General features: G+C 42.1%; 1 protein-coding gene across 1 annotated transcript in view; it reads right to left on the bottom strand.

Annotated features, from left to right (window-relative positions):
• Nucleotides 1–63: 63 nt before the first annotated feature.
• AGBL3 (AGBL carboxypeptidase 3) overlaps nt 64–16565 on the bottom strand; it is a 66049-nt gene continuing 49547 nt past the window's right edge. Inside the window, exons 14-16 of the mRNA XM_049782454.1 lie at nt 14530–14755; nt 10176–10534; nt 64–254 (exon numbers count right to left, since the gene is read on the bottom strand). Coding sequence (XP_049638411.1) covers nt 64–254; nt 10176–10534; nt 14530–14755 — 776 coding nt within the window. The remainder of the gene's footprint in view (nt 255–10175; nt 10535–14529; nt 14756–16565) is intronic.

Below are 16565 nucleotides of genomic sequence, written 5' to 3'. Positions count from 1 at the left end.
CTAAAGACGGATGATGTCACTATCAGCTGATTTCACTTTCATTTCTTCACTTCCCCAAAGGTCTCATGACTTTTCTGAAAGCAGAATGTAAACAACCTTGCTGTTCACCACCAGGCCACTTGATTTTAAGAAGCAGGTGAGCGTCTGGAGTTGATCAATCACCAACGATTCCATAAAGGAAACGGACTGAAACACTTGCTGAAGTGCCTGGTAATTTATACCGAGATAAATGCCAGTTAAGAACTGGCAGAGACCTTCAAGGAGATCAGGAAGACATTTGACCCGGGCCAGCCCTTGGGTTATTATTATCTGACCCCTTCTCTTCAGAAGTCCACTTTGTTTGATGGATGATGGGATTTTTTTTCTGCCACACAAAACAGTCTTCTTAGGGGTATGCTGGCTCCAGGCCAGAGGGGCTGGAACACCTCATTTATTTCAAAATAAAAATAAAAGCTTCACACTGAAGCTTTCATTTTTGTAATCACACGAACATCTTAGAGCTTTTATTTTTATTTATTTATTTTTGAGGGGCTTGGGTCACACCTGGTGGCGCTCAGGGGTTACTCCTGGCTCTGCACTCAGAAATTGCTCCTGGCAGGCTCAAGGGACCATATGGGATGCGGGGATCGAACTGGGGTCCATCTGGGGTCGGCTGTGTGCAAGGCAAACAGTCTACTGTTGTGCTATCACTCTAGCCCCCATCTTAGAATTTTTATATTACTCTGTCTGATTGTGTGACCAGGTAGCTAAAAACTAATTTGGTGGTGGAGGTGGGGTGTGTGTGTGTGTGTGTGTGTGTGTGTGTGTGTGTTTATTTTTGGGTCACACTGGGCAATGTTTAGGACTTCCTCCTCGCTCTGTACTCAGGGGTTGCTCTTAGCAGCGCCCAGGGTTGAACCTGGGTCAGCTGTTTGCAAGGCAAGTACGTGTTCTACCTATTCTACTATGGCTCCAGCCCCTAAAAACCGATTTGGAATTAAACGTGGTTATCAATAGGTGGCTAACTAGTAACATTATTGAATCAACCTGGATTTTTTTGTGTGAAGAGCTTGTTTCCCCCCATCTGCAAAGGAGAAGTTACTGGAATTACCATTTTTCCCCTTTGTAGCTCTTTCGAACTCAGAATAATGAGATCTCCAGAAAAGCAGAGTCTAATCACAGAGATCAACAAATTCTGAGCATCCTTTCTCCTCTGTAAAATGGAAACAAATTTCTCCTTTGTTTCTATTTTTTACAGATTTCTTTTTTTCTTTTTTTTTGGGGGGTGGGGGGATGGGCTACACATAGCAGCCCTCAGGGGATATTCCTGGCTCTGAGCCCAGAAATTACTCCTGGCAGACTTGAGGGACCATATGGGATGCTGGGGATTGAATCCGGGTCCATCCCAGGTCCTCCACATGTAAGTAAGGCAAATGCCCTACCACTGTGCTATCACTTCGGCCCCTATTTTCTACAGATTTCTACCTTTTCTCCCATCTTGGGGAACCTGGAGTTAATGTCTGAAAGTGCTAGGGCCAAAGGGACAGGTGGAGCACTGGCACGGGTAGGCTCAAAGTGGCTAATCCAGGTTAGATCTCTGATATCACACATGGCCCCCTGAGTCTCATCAGAACCCATTTCTGAGCACTCAGCTAGGAGTAAGCCCTGAACACTGCTGGGTTGGCCTCCAGACAAAACAAACGGAAATGTCTGAAGGGGCTTTGTATAGTCGTGAGCACATTGCAATGGGAGCTGTTGTTATTAAAAACAGAATTTCTATCAATATAATCTAACTCACACACAAAACAATACTTTGAAGGCAGAAAACTTTAATGTTTGGGTGGAAATAAAAACCTTGAGAAAAAAGTACTGATGAGAGAAGTGACATACCACAAGGGAAAAAAATTAAACTTTTTATTTGAGGGCTGGAGCGATAGCACAGCGGATAGGGTATTTGCCTTGCATGCAGCTGATCCAGGTTTGATCCCCAGCATCTCATATGGTCCCCTGAGCCTGCCAGGAGTGATTTTTTTTGGGTGGGGGTCACACCAGGCAGTGCTCAGGGATTTGCTGCTGGCAGGCTTGGGGGCCATATGGGATGCTGGAAATGGAACTGGGGTCCGTCCTGTGTTGGCCATGTGCAAGGCAAATGTCATACCACTGTGTTATTGTTTCAGCCTCGAGGAGTGATTTCTGAGTGCAGAGCCAAGAATAACCCCTGAGTGTCACCTGGTGTGGCCCAAAACCCAGAAAAAATTGTTGAATTTGAATAGTTGTATTTGGGGGCGGGCAAATCCAGTGGTGCTCAGAAGTTAATCCTGGCTCTACACTCAGAAATTACTCCTGTTAGGTTAGGGGGACCATATGGAATGCCAGAGACCCAACTCGGGTCTGTCTCAGGTCAGCCATGTATAGGCCAAATGCCCTACTGTTGGTTGTACAGTTGATGAAAATATGTTGAGTCAAAAAATTTTTTTTCAAGTATGTTATGAAAACAAGCTCTCACACTCTCCTTTTCTGCTAGATGTAAGCTCAGGCACCACAAACAAGGCCTCACTGCCTTCTAAATTGGCTCTAATTTTGTTGACATTGATAATCTGAATTTTCAGTGTTGCAATGATTCAACTGTCATGTTCAGCAACTGAGCTTCATACACAATTTCTTTCCTGTCCTGCAGAGCTCATTTGTCTTTCTTAGAGCTAATAATTGCCTCATGTGTTGTGTGCTTGGCTTTCCATGGACTTAGCACAAACCTCAAATCATATTTTAAAATTTAAAAATGGCATGGATATCAATCGTTCTTTCCTGATAATGCCCAGTTCCAGCTCCCCAGAAACGTTCAACTTGCTTCACCCAATACATTCCAGCTGTCCTGCTGGATTACGCCTCCCCTCCGCTTCCCCTCACCCCCATTCTGGGCCTCTCTGGGCAGGAACCACTATTTACTGCACTGGAGGTTTTCATTCAACTAACTCAATATTCTGCTTTCAAACTTGATCAAGTTAGACTGAACACTTGTTCAAAATTAAAAAATAAGGGGCCGGAGAGATAGCATGGAGGTAAGGCATTTGCCTTTCATGCAGGAGGTCATCGATTCGAATCCCGGCACCCCATATGGTCCCCCGTGCCTGCCAGGAGCAATTTCTGAGCCTGGAGCCAGGAATAACCCCTGAGCACTGCCGGGTGTGACCCAAAAACCACACAAAAAAAAATTAAAAAATAACAAACCAACCAAACTTCTTGGTTGAAGAGATATTGAGTGATAGTATGGGAGTGAAGGTAATTGTCTTGCACCGTGTCAACTCTGGATAGAGTCCCAGCATCCCAGAAGCTCCCCAGAGCACTGCCAGGGTCTTGCCTGAGCCTACACACCATTGGGTGTCACCTGGTCCTGCCCTGAAATGTTTCCTTTTATTGTTTCAAACCCTTGTCCTACTCCATCTTGTGTGCATAGGATGGTTAGGGTTTAAACCATCTAGCTTCCAGTGTGGTTCCAGTTTTCTAGCTTCCAGTGTGGTTTCCTCTGCTGTTTTCAATCTTTCAATTTCAGAAACAAGAATAGAGGCTAAGAGTGCTAGCATGTGATCCAGGGCATTCCTGGCTCTTAAGCTGTGCTGCTGCAGGACTGAGAAGGACTCCCTTCTCTAGCAGTGGCACTGAACTATTCAGCCTGCTGGGCACTGCCACCCTGAATGGTCCCCCTCTGAACTCAGATGGGGCCATCCCTTCCCCCTCCAAAATGAGTCATTAAGCCTTGCTTGTTTTGTTCTAAATCTAGCTTTCTCTTTCGTTCTCTGCCATGGACTGAGTTTACTGCTCTCATCCAGTTTTTTGTTTGTTTGTTTGTTTTTCTGCCACATCTGGTGACGCTCAGGGGTTACTCCTGGCTATGCGCTCAGAAATCGCTCCTGGCTTGGGAGACCAAATGGGATGCCAGGGATCAAACCGCGGTCCATCCTAGGTTAGTGCATGCAAGGCAAACGCCCAACTGCTTGTGCCACTGCTCCGGCCCCTCTCACCCAGCTCCTAACCACTCACCACCCACACTTCCATGTTTCTTGTGTGGGTTTTGGGAGAGAGGTCATATGCAGGAATGCTCGGGAGCTACTCCTGGCTCAGTGCTTGGGGGTCCCTGCTGGCTGTGCTTAGGGTTATGCAGTGCTGAGGATGGAGCCCTGGTTCCTGAAGCAAAGCCTGGCTCCTCAAATGGTGCCCTGAACCTTGAACTTTTGCACACTCCACCCTACTCTAGCCCTTTACTTGGGGTGAACTCCTGATCTCTTGCTTCTTACAGGTCTCTTGGGCAAACTATCACTGCTGAGGGTTAAAATGAGGGATGCCTCTTCTCAGTGCCCCCTCTGCTTTGGGAGACTCTTACTGGGAGGAAAGCAGATGCTGGTCTGGTCAGCTGACCTTGCCTTCCTGGAACCACTTCCTCAGGACCATCCTTGGGCAAGGAAGCTGTTTTCCTGACCAAACCCAGAAAGAGCCTTTGCCCTCAAGCTGAGCAGAGGGAGGTAGGCCTTGGACTGTGCTGTGTGCCAGCTATAGTCTCTGCAACAGGGTCCAGTCCTCCTAGGAAGTGCTACCTGCCTCGATGGGAGGTGGGGCACAGGGTGTCTCAGCATTCTTGGCTAGAGGCTCCCAGCACAGAACTTCTCTTGGCCCGAGCCAATGTGGAGGGCTCCTGGCTTCAGTGCTCACTGTTCTATGATTCACCAGCTTAGCCCAAGTGCATGTTTGTTTATGGTGTATGGAGAGCAATTTCCAATGACTCAATGGGTCTTTTTTTTTTTTTTTTTTAATTGGGTAGGAGTGGAGGCTGTAACCTGAACTGGATCTCTGACCTGATTGTTTTTCAGAAGGAAAAGTTTTAATTGGATACATTTAATAGAAATATATGAGTTACAGGGGTTGGAGCAATAGCACAGCGGTAGGGTGTTTGCCTTGCATATGACAGATCCAGGACAGAACTGATTTGATTCCCGGCATCCCATATGTTCCCCTAGCCAGGAACAATTTCTGAGCACATAGGCAGGAGTAACCTTTGAGCGTCACCAGATGTGGCCCACCCCCCAAAACAAAAAGAAATGTATGAGTTACAAAGAATAAATAAAATATACAAAGAATAAATATTGGGCCCGGAGAGATAGCACAGCGGCATTTGCCTTGCAAGCAGCCGATCCAGGACCTAAGGTGGTTGGTTCGAATCCCGGTGTCCCATATGGTCCCCCGTGCCTGCCAGGAGCTATTTCTGAGCAGACAGCCAGGAGTAACCCCTGAGCATCACCGGGTGTGGCCCAAAAACCAAAAACCAAAAACCAAAACAAACAAACAAAAAAACCCCAAAGAATAAATATCATGGAGGGGGAGGTAGGGGAGAAGTGGGTGGGAAGGAAAGAATCCATTTCTAAAATATCATCAAATATTGAAATAACATTTCAAGATCCTTAATCTAAAATTAAAATTGAGTTTTAAGTGACGATCTTTATTACATATAGCGCAGCTTTATGCCTTTTATATCTTAATTTCAATTCTGTTTTTGCCTCCCAAGTAGCATTCCGGTGCTCCAGAACTGTTGCCAGTGGTGATTCTCAGCTCATCCTGGGTGAGAAGAGTCTGTGTAGGTAGTGATGGTCCCACAGAACTGCGAACACTTGGGACACTATGGTGGTGCTGGAGCCCCAGGGTTATACTTAGCGATGGCTGGAAAGTATGAGAGGATTGAACTGAAATTGTGTTGGATACATTTGTGAACCCCTTTATTGTGTATTGACTTCCCCACTTATGATTGCTTTGCATAGACCTGTCTGTGCTCAGGATATTTTACTTTCTGCCACCACTCTGGCTTTTGAACCATTACTCCTTGCTCTTTCAGTTGACATTTTATTTTTATTTTTTTGGTTTTGGGGCCACACCGGTGATGCTCAGGGGTTACTCCTGGTTATGCGCTCAGAAATCACTCCTGGCTTGGGAGACCATATGGGATGCCAGGGGATGAACCACGGTTCGTTCTAGGCTAGTACTGAGGGTAAGGCAGGTGCCTTATTGCTTGTGCCACCACTCCGGCCCTTGACATTTTATTTTTGAAATTAAATTTACTTGGGTGGGAAACTTGAAAGTAATGCTCAGAGGCTCTGGGGGGCCACTCTGAGCCATCGACCAAACAAGTGAGTGGTTCAATGCTAGGCCCAAGGTTGTGTATGGTGCTGTTCAGGTCCTGCAGTGTTGAGACCAAAGGTATGACCTCCAGAACTATACCAAGGGATGCTTTGCAGGTGGTGTGATGCATGGGATGGAGCCCAGTGGACCACCTGTAGGCCATGTACTCTATCCTGCTCTTCCAGCTGATATCTTTCTCTTCCTAAGTCCCATCTTGGGAATCAGGAGATGCATTCCTGGAGGCTTCATGGAGAGGACCCTTTAAAGTTCTTCATTTTTTCCTGATGCCTTTTGCAAGAAGTTTGATGGGAAGGATTTCTTTCATGTAACCTTTGGCTTTTTGGCTTCACACAAGCTTAAAGGTGACCCAAATCTCTTACAAATAGAGAAAAAGAAGCCAGGAGAGAGTATAGCTTCCAAACTTCATTTTAGATGACATTGTTATTTTAAAATTTACTGGGTCTTTTTTTTTTTTTTTTTTTTGGTTTTTGGTTTTTGGGTCACACCTGGCAGCGCTCAGGGGTTACTTCCTGGCTCTACTCTCAGAAATCACTCCTGGCAGGCTCAGGGGACCATATGAGATGCTGGGATTCAAACCACCATCTTTCTGCATGTTAAGCAAACACCCTACCTCCATGCTATCTCTCCAGCCCCTTTGGTCTTTTTTTTTTTTTAATATAGTCTGTGGTTAAACCCACACACTAATTAACCTGTAACTGTAGTTTGAAGTTTCTGAATGACAATCACTCTTTTTAAAAATAAAGTGTAATTCAAATATTTGCATTGATACTGTTTACCTTCTGTAGACTCTAACATAAATCATTCAGAAGTCATTTTTGCTAGCCTCAATTCCTGAACTAGCTTTGCTTCTGCCTTTTTCTGCTATATTGCTTACTTCCTTGCTTCATCTATTTGTGTGTGTGTGTGTGTGTGTGTGTGTGTTGCAGTGTCTTCATGCTGCCTTAAAGAATGGGTTACGGGGCCAGAGCAATAACACAACAGTAGGGCATTTGCCTTGCATGTGGCTGACTCAGGATGGACCTACGTTTGATCCCCGGCATCCCTCCTGGTCTCCCAAGCCAGGAGCAATTTCTGAGTGTATAGCCAGGAGTAACCCCTGAACGTCACTGGGTGTGGCCTCTCAAAAAAGAATGGGTTAAGTATCCCTTTATTTTTTTTTAAAAGCAGATCATTTATTTATTTATTTATTTATTGTTTTGGGCCACACACACTTCTGTTTCTGTCTTCTGGAAGACCTATTAGAGACTTGGTAATATTTTTTTTTATTGAGGAATTGGAGCCATAGCACAACAGGTAGGGTGTTTTCCTTGCATGCTGACATCCCGGATTCAATCCTGGGCATCCCATATGGTCCTTGGAGTCTGCCAGGAGTGATTTCTGAGCTCAAAGCCAGGAATAATGCCTGAGAATTGCTAGATGTTGCCCAAAAACCAAAAAAAAATTTATTAAAATTTTTTTTTTTTGTTTTTTTTGGGCCACACCCGGTAACGCTCAGGGGTTACTCCTGGCTATGCGCTCAGAAGTCGCTCCTGGCTTGAGGGACCATATGGGACACCGGGGGATCGAACCGCGGTCCGTCCAAGGCTAGCGCAGGCAAGGCAGGCACCTTACCTTTAGCGCCACCGCCCGGCCCCTTATTAAAATTTTTGTATAATTCATCAGTAAACTCATTTTAGCCTAATGACTTCTCTTTTGGAAGGTTATTATTATTAACTATTAATTTGTTAATTTAATAAAGGCCTATTAAGGCAATCCATCCTTATGTGAATTTTGGCATTATATATTTTAAATAAATTGGTTAATTTCATCTAGATTATCAGGTTTATGGCAGAGCTTTTTATGACATTCCTTATCATTTCAATATATATGATCAATGCAAATGACATCTTTTCTTCTGATATTAATTTATAATTTGTGCCTTTTCCTCCCTATTTAGCACTTCTAGTTCATAAATTTTATTGTCAATGAAATATTCAGCATTAAAAACAGATGAACTATCAAGCCCTGAAAATACATACTAGATCTTATATACTAATGTGAAAAGATTACATATTGATTTCTACTATATGATATTCTGGAAAAATAAAAGTAAGCAGTACTGTTACAAAGACAGTAGTAAAATTATGGGTTGCTAGAGTTTAGAGAGAAAAGAACAGGCAGAGCACAGGGAATTTTTAGGCCAAACTAATCTGTATGACTATCAATGTACATTTAATAATATACTTGTCCAAACACAGAAAGTGTACTCACTGCCAAGAGTAAGCCCTAATGTAAACAATGGTCTGGATAAAACTTGATAATGTATATTTAACATTTGTAATAAATGTTCATTCTGCTGATATTGATGGTCATGGGAGGCAATAGTGTGTGTGTGTGTGTGTGTGTGTGTGTGTGTGTTTGAGTATAGAAAATCTTTGTACCATTTATTTAATTTTGTTGTGAGCCTCAGAATTTTCTAGAGGAGCTGTAGTGATAGCACAGCAGGTAGGGCATTTTCCTTATAAGCATCTCACCTGGGTTTGATCCTGACATTCCATAAAGTCCCCTGAGTCTGCAAGGAATGATTCTGAGTACAGAGCCAGGAGTAACCCCTGAACGCCACTGAGTGTGGCCCAACTCTTCCCAAACCAATCAAACAACAAAAAAGACAACTTTTCTAGAAAACAAGACTCTAAACCCAAACTGGGGACTGGAGAGATATTATTATGGTTAGGCCACTGGCTTTGCATGCGTTGACCCAATATGATCTCTGACAGCTCATATGGCCTCAAAGTCCTCCAGGAGTTATTTCTGACCACAGAGCCCAAGTAAAGCCTGAGCAACACTGGGAGTGGTCCCTAAACAAAACATCTTCCCCAAATTTCAAAATAAGCACCAAAAACATCCTAGTTAACACATAAAAATTAAATATTAGCTTTAATATCCTAATGAAAGCTCCTTGAGCCCTCTTTGGCTACTGCAAATATTGCTGTGAGTAGATAGACACCCAGCCACAATGTTTCTTAGCTCATCTTTATACTGTGTCCTAATTAGGCTTATTTCTAAAACTCTAATTCTTACCACCTATGTGATCCTGACTTTGCTTAGCCCCATTCTGCAGGGGAAGTCACAGTGGTCTAGGTGGGCAGACTTATCTCAGCAGTCTAGGTTGGCAGACCACTTAACACATCCATCTTCACACATTTGTCTGGTATACCTGCCTCTCTGCGGTGCCCTCTCATTTGTGCTGTCTTGTTAAATACTTATCTGTGAGAGGTACTTTACTTCCACAGGCATAAATGAGGATATACCTTCACCAGCTTTCAAGGAAACTAATGTTTGCTCATTTATTTTCAGAAGCAAAAGGATTATTTTAGCCATACTCTATTCATTTTAGAGCCACTTTAGACCACACTTTTGCTTTGTACAATTAGGATCTGGTATTTCTTTGTCCAATTGTTGGAACCATACCACTAAGCAAGTATTGAGCACTCACATTTAAAAAATTATGTTACCCATGTATTTTAAATGCATAATGATATGGTAATTTTCTGTGGGGAGAAATATCCTTGAATCACTATTGGTGTCTAGCATACTGAAAATATAACAGAAATCCAGAAAATGTTCTTTGCTGACTTGAAGAAAGGTAAAAGTCATTGAAAGCCTGTATTTCCTTCCTTGGGTTTCTTGGTTGTGTGCAATAGTAATTTTGCAAGAAATAAAAAGTTCATAGTATTTCCCCCTTATGTCAATTTCTTGAAGTTTTCTATATTTTCCATGGGTTTCTTTGTGAATCTCCAAATGCTCCAGCTTAAGAGTCGCTGGACTCATCAGAATTTACAGTTTCAAAGATGCATCTACATGAGAGTGAAGTCCAGTGGGGAGATGGCCAGGAAGTGCAAACAACTTTCTCTCTTTTCATTACAGACTTAGACTATTTTCCAATCAAAGTTTTCAAAGCATCCTACATTACTTGTCCCTTGGTAACTTCCAGTGGGGTGAGGGCTGACCAGTATTTGACTTCTTTGACTGACCAGCCTTGGTTTTAGTGAGGTAGGGGATGATATGCATGAAGCTGTGCTGGACAGGTTCTTCATTGTGAACGGTCTTGTCTTTGGTAATCATGTTAGACTCAGCACTTGAGGGTTGGTCCCATTTGCTATTCAGAAGTTGCGACTCTCTGGTCTTTGTGGTGCTATTTGCAGAATATATTTTCCTCCTCATGGAACCCTTGGGAGATGCCAAATCTTTAAGTGACTTCTGAGATTCAGACTGGAGGCATTCTGGAGAATTTATGACGAGATTGCTCTGGTTTACAAAAGCAGAATTTCTGGATGGTGCTGTCCAAGATGAGTGGTATTTCTTGATTTTTACATAAGCAGATGGCTTTATTCTAGGAAAAACAATAAAATATGTGACTTTTGATCCATCATAGTCTCTAAATATCTACAGTTTCTTAAGTATCTGTCACTGTTTAAATTCTGTGTTTTTCCTCTGTGAATGCATTCATTCTTTTACTGTGGTTTCTTTTTTCTTCCCTTTTTTTGGGTGGTTTTAAGTCACATTCAGTGGTGCTCAGGGCAAGGCCTACTCCTAGATCTGTGCACAGGAAGTCACTCCTTGCAACATTCTGGGAATCAGGGTATTGACAAACCAATTAAGGTAACCACCAGCAAAGCAAATGCTGTTCCTGCTAACCTGTCACTCTAGCCCCATATTTTAGCATGATTTCTTTGAAAATGGTCCAAGTCTTAACCTCCAGATTTTTAGGTAATACAGTAAAACCCTGAATTTCTAAATGCCTAGTGGCTATGTTTAGTTTCTCTGACTCCTGGATTTCCTGTTGTAGTGGTCACTCTGGGCCTCAGCTCTTTACTTATTATTTATTATACTTCATTACTTATTATACATTTCAGAAATATTTTCTACATTTTTATTTTTTTCCTGAAATATTTTTTCCTGAAATTCAATTTTGTTATTTTGTGACAATAAAGTTAGTATATACAAATTTTCCCTCTCTGCAGTTAGTAAAAAAGACTAGTATTGAGCACAAGAGAGAGATTTTTTTCCCTTGGAGGGGAGATTTTATGTAATAGGTTATAATTAAAAATCTAGGTTTTTTTTTAAAGTTACTATTCCATATTTTTTACTATGAAATTTCAGTCATGTTTTTAATTCATCTTTTTAAACAACTGTAGACTTACTTACCTGCAGCTAGAAGAACTAACAATGAGCATTCCCATATACTCTTTCCCCAGTTTCTCCTAAGAACAATATCTTGCCAAACTGTAGCAAATTTTACAATCAGGACTGTCATTTATATAGCCAAGATATAGAAGAGTTCCCCCAAATTCCCTTATATAGTCATATTTTCTTCTCCATATCCTCTAAAACTCCTGATAATCATTAATCTGCTGTCCAAATTATGTTTATTTCAAGTATGTTATATAAATTGAACCACAGGGGCTAGAGAGATAGTACAAGGATGAAAACTTTATTTTGCACAAGGCTGAACCCACTTTGATCCCTGGCACATAAGTTCTCTTGACCACTGACAGGAGTGATCCTTGGGTAAGGAGTAAGTTTTCAGTACAGCAGGGTGCAGTTCCCAAACCCACAAAAAAGAAAGAAATGAAAAGACAAGGTATTGAATCTCTTGGGCTTGGTTTCTTTCCACCTTGCCTAATTCTTTGGAGACTCAGCCAGGTTGGTTTGTATATAATAGTTCACTCATTAATGCTGAGCAGAAGGTCAAGGTGTTGGATAAGTAACAGTTTCTTTAATGATTCAGCCACAGGACATGTGGAATAGTTCCAGCTATGGTTACTACAAATAAAGCTTTCTTTAAACATTACACTATATTTTTTGTAGGTGTTTAAGGCTCATTTCTTTTTTCTTAAATTATCTTTATTTAAACACCGTGATTACAAATATAATTGTACTTGTATGATTACAGTCATGTAAAGAACACCCCCTGCACCAGTGCAGGATTCCTACCACCAATTTCCCAGATCTACCTACTCCCAACCCCACCCACACCTGTACTCGAGACAGGCTTTCTTTTTCCCTCATTCATTCACATTGTTATGATAGTTTTCAGTGTAGTTATTTCTCTAACTGCACTTATCATTCTATGTGGTGAGCTTCATGTCATTAGCTGCACCTACATGGGAGAATGGGGGGAAGTAAGGGTTGGGACTGAGGCAGTAAAATATTAGAAATGAGCTTTGTAGGGCAGTATCAAGGTCCCAATACAAGATGGATATTATGGATATATAGAATATATGCACATGGGCCCGGAGAGATAGCACAGCGGCGTTTGCCTTGCAAGCAGCCGATCCAAGGACCTCAGGTGGTTGGTTCGAATCCCGGTGTCCCATATGGTCCCCCGTGCATGCCAGGAGCTATTTCTGAGCAGACAGCCAGGAGTAACCCCTGAGCACTGCTGGGTGTGGCCCAAAAACCAAAAAAAAAAAAAAAAAAAGAAAAGAAAAAAAAAGAATATATGCACACAATAATATCAATATGAAAAAAAAGAGAAAAAATTTCCACTGACTGTCTCAATATAAACCAGTGCTAGAACAGCCTGCCCTCCTCCCAGAGTGCATTCCCATTAGTGTAGGGAGAGATAGGGGGAAAGCCTGTTGACCCCTATAGAGTCCACCTAGACCAGTGTCCAGGGAAAGACTGAAGTCCAGGGGAGAAAAACCCTATACCTGGCAAGAGCTGGTCTCCAGAATCAAGGATGAAATCGGAAGCCAGATGTCTGCCCGCCCTCCTCCCCATGCACCTCCCCCCTGGATTACGGAGGGAGGGGGGAACCTGAGGACCACTAAGAGTCCACCTGAACCCACTTCTGGCCATCTGAGCTGGCACCCAGGGAAGGCCTGGAGTCAGGGGAAAAAGACAAGGACAGCTGGGGGCCTGCCAAGCCTCCCAGCATTCCCCAGGCTAGGGAGAAAAGCTCTGGTATGGGGCTTCCCCAAACCCTATACCTGGCAAGAGCTGGTCTCCATAATCAAAGAGGAAACCGGAAGTCAGATGTCTGCCTGCCCTCCTCCCCATGCACCTCTCCCCTGGAGTACGGAGGGAGGGGGGGGAACCTGAGGACCACTAAGAGTCCACCTGAACCCACTTCTGGTTAAGGCTCATTTCTTAGGATTAATGCTCAGGCATGAATTGTGGAGTCTTATTTTGGTATATATTTATGGGTTGTTTTACAATGGTAAGAACTAATCCGGGGTTCTCATATATGTGAGGCATATGTTCTGCCATTGTTCTAGCCATATCCCCAGCACCATTTGCTTTATTACAGAAACTGCCAAACTCCCCACCCCTCTCTCCCTCCCTTCCTTTTTTTTTTTTTTTCACCACACCCAGCAATTCTCAGGGACTACTCCTGGTTCTGTGTTCAGGGATTACTCCTGGTGGAATATGGGGCCTATATAGGGTGCTAGGATCAAATCTAAGTTGTCTGTGTGCCAGGAAAGAGCTCTATCCATTACTATCATCCCAGATATCACAATAAAGTTTTTCTAAGATGCTATTTTATAATAAAGGGAAAGGAAGCATATATTGAGGTAAATGAGACAAGACAGATAATGAACTAGACTGTGGATGTCACAGTATCTGGAAATGCTCGCAATTTAAATAAATTTATTTGTTGATATTGATTAGTATTAGATTTTTAGTCTCAGTGTGTTATTGCATCCTTTTTCATTTTGTTTTGTTTTTGGGCCACACCCAGTGATGCTCAGGGGTTACTCCTGGCTATGAGCCCAGAAATCACTCCTGGCTTGGGGGACCATATGAAATGCTGGGGGTTCAAACCGTGGTCCATCCTAGGTTAGTACATGCAAGGCAGACACCTTATCGCTTGCTCCACCGCTCCGGCCCCTGTCACTGCATCCTTAAAAGAAATTTGGCCTAGTATTTTTCTGCTTTCCTTTGAGTATCAATAATATGAAATAACAGATTAATTGTTTCTAATTCTGGATGCTCCATAGAATTATAAGGTTTAAGAACACCTGGAAAATTTCAAGTCACTGATGGTCATACTTCATGGATACACTTCTTTATATTCTTTTATTTGCAGAATCAAGTTAAAGAGTGGTTTCATACAAATAAAAGCTGATAACTTCTTCTACATAACAAATGTTCTCTTATGGATTTGGACCTTTGCTTCTTTGTTAAATATATTGTGGCTTCTACCATTTTTAAGAGTTTTTGTGGGGCTGAAGAGATCAGATAGTGGATAAGGCACACGGTTGACCAAGTTAATGTTTCTGTTTCTGAGTCTAAGAAGTAATAAGTAATATTACTTTCCTTTCTTTCCTTATAAAATAATCTATTAAATATCAAAGAATGAGGAAAATGGCATTAACTTACTGATAGTGGTTTTGTAAGTTGGTTTTTGGCTGGAATACCTGTTTTAACTGAGTGGTTTGTATGCTTTTAGAGTTTTCCATGATAGGGAACAAATATTGCAGTATTTCTTGAGTCTTAGTAATTTTCTTATCTCTGTAGATCCTCTTTTCATTATCTGTCCAATTTATAGTCTTTCTTGTTTGTAAAGATTCCTTTACTTTGCTGTGATCTGGATCTGTTGGAGTAACTACCAAAATATGTAAATATATTTATTGAACATTTTTTATTGAGCATTACATACAGGATTTTACCTACATGATCTTACCAATTTGCAGTTTATATATTTTTTGCGGGGGCACACCCAGCCATGCTCAGGAGTTACTCTCAGCCCTGTGCTCAGAAATCACTCCTGGCTCAGGGGGGCCATATGAGATGCTGGAGATCAAACCTGTGTCTCTCCTAGGTCAGCTGTGTGTAAGGCAAACACTCTAACACTGTGCTATCACTCCACCTGCTGAAGCTTATATTTTGCTTAAAAAGGCAGAAAAAGGGAAAATAAGTCAAATATATATGTGGCTATATATCAGATAGTGATAAAGTTATGAGATAAGATGATCTGGGAAGGAATAGACTATTAATCAGAGAGGAGATTATTTCTGATTTTGAAGGTGAGCAAAAGGGGTTGGGATATGTGGTGAGATAGGATAGCACATGCCTTGCATATATAAAATTCTGGCTTCAATCTCTGACACCATAAAAAACAGTGATTAGAGAAGAATTCTCTGTGCAGCTGACTCATCACAAGAGTCAGGCAGACATAAAAACAGAAAACCAAAAAAACGCAATTAAAATTATAGGCACAATACTTGGTCAGTGTGAAGGCTCTGAGCTTGGAGCCAGGTGGTATGGTCAGGGAACTCCAAAATGGCACAGGTTGCTAAAGGTGAATGAACTAAGGGAAAAATATAAGCTTTGATCTCAGTTGGATAATTCAGACACAGTTTATATAAGGCTTCACAGGGTGTTGTACAACTTTGATTTTTACAGTGTGAAGGTGGAGTTACTGAAAAATTTGAGGTAAGTCAGAATCATATTTGCTTACAAGGGTCATACAGAAGGTTACTGAGATAAGAACAGACTGAAGACAAGGGGGAACAGCAAGATGATCTTGTGGAAATGCTACTGAAATTTAGGAGAGAGTCAGGGTGAGAAATGTATTATAATCCTGGGTATATTTTTGAATTTTCTAATGGAATAGACATGGGAGGAGGTAAGAAAAGAGGAACCCAAATGGTGGCACTAAGCCTATGCTTTGAAGAAGCAGCGGGGTGGATATATAGAAAAAAATAACAAGTGTTGGCCAGAATGCAGACTCCTTGTGCATTTGGGGGTGGGGGGACACCCAGCAGCATTCAGGGATTACTCCTAGTTCTGCATTTAGAAATCACCACTGGTAGGCTCCAGGGATCATATGGGATGCTGGGATGTCTGTCCCTCTCTGACTCACTCATTTCATTCAGCACAATACTCTCCATATCCATTCATATATAACCAAATTTCATGATTGCACATTTCCTAATGTTTGTATAGTATAGATGTACTACAGTTTCTTTAGCCATTCATCTATTCTTAGGCACTTGGTTTGTTTAGTACAGTTTAAAGTGATGCCTTCCATCTTCTTTTCCCCAAGGATTCCTTTAGTTCAGGGGTCTCAAACTCAATTTACCTGGGGGCTGCAGGAGGCAAAGTCGGGGTGAGGCAGGGCTGCATAAGGGATTTCACTTACCGAATATTCGCAATAAAAAATCGCATTAGTAAGGAAAAAAAATCGCAAAAAAAATCGCATTAAACATTTGCATACCCCTAACGGAACTGCTCGGGGTATGCGAATGTTTAATGTGAATTTTTTCTTACTAATGCGATTTTTATTGCGATTATTCAGTAAGCAAATAATCGCGAATACTGCAATATTTGAAGGCTGGCCGCGGGCCACAAAATGTTGTACGGAGGGCCGCAAGTTTGAGACCCCTGCTTTAGTTATTCATGGATATTTGTTG

The sequence above is a fragment of the Suncus etruscus genome, chromosome 1 (genome assembly GCF_024139225.1).
Source record: "Suncus etruscus isolate mSunEtr1 chromosome 1, mSunEtr1.pri.cur, whole genome shotgun sequence".
NCBI lineage: Eukaryota > Metazoa > Chordata > Mammalia > Eulipotyphla > Soricidae > Suncus > Suncus etruscus.
The sequence above is the reverse complement of the archived record's forward strand: the minus strand, read 5'-3'. Positions and strand labels throughout refer to the sequence as shown.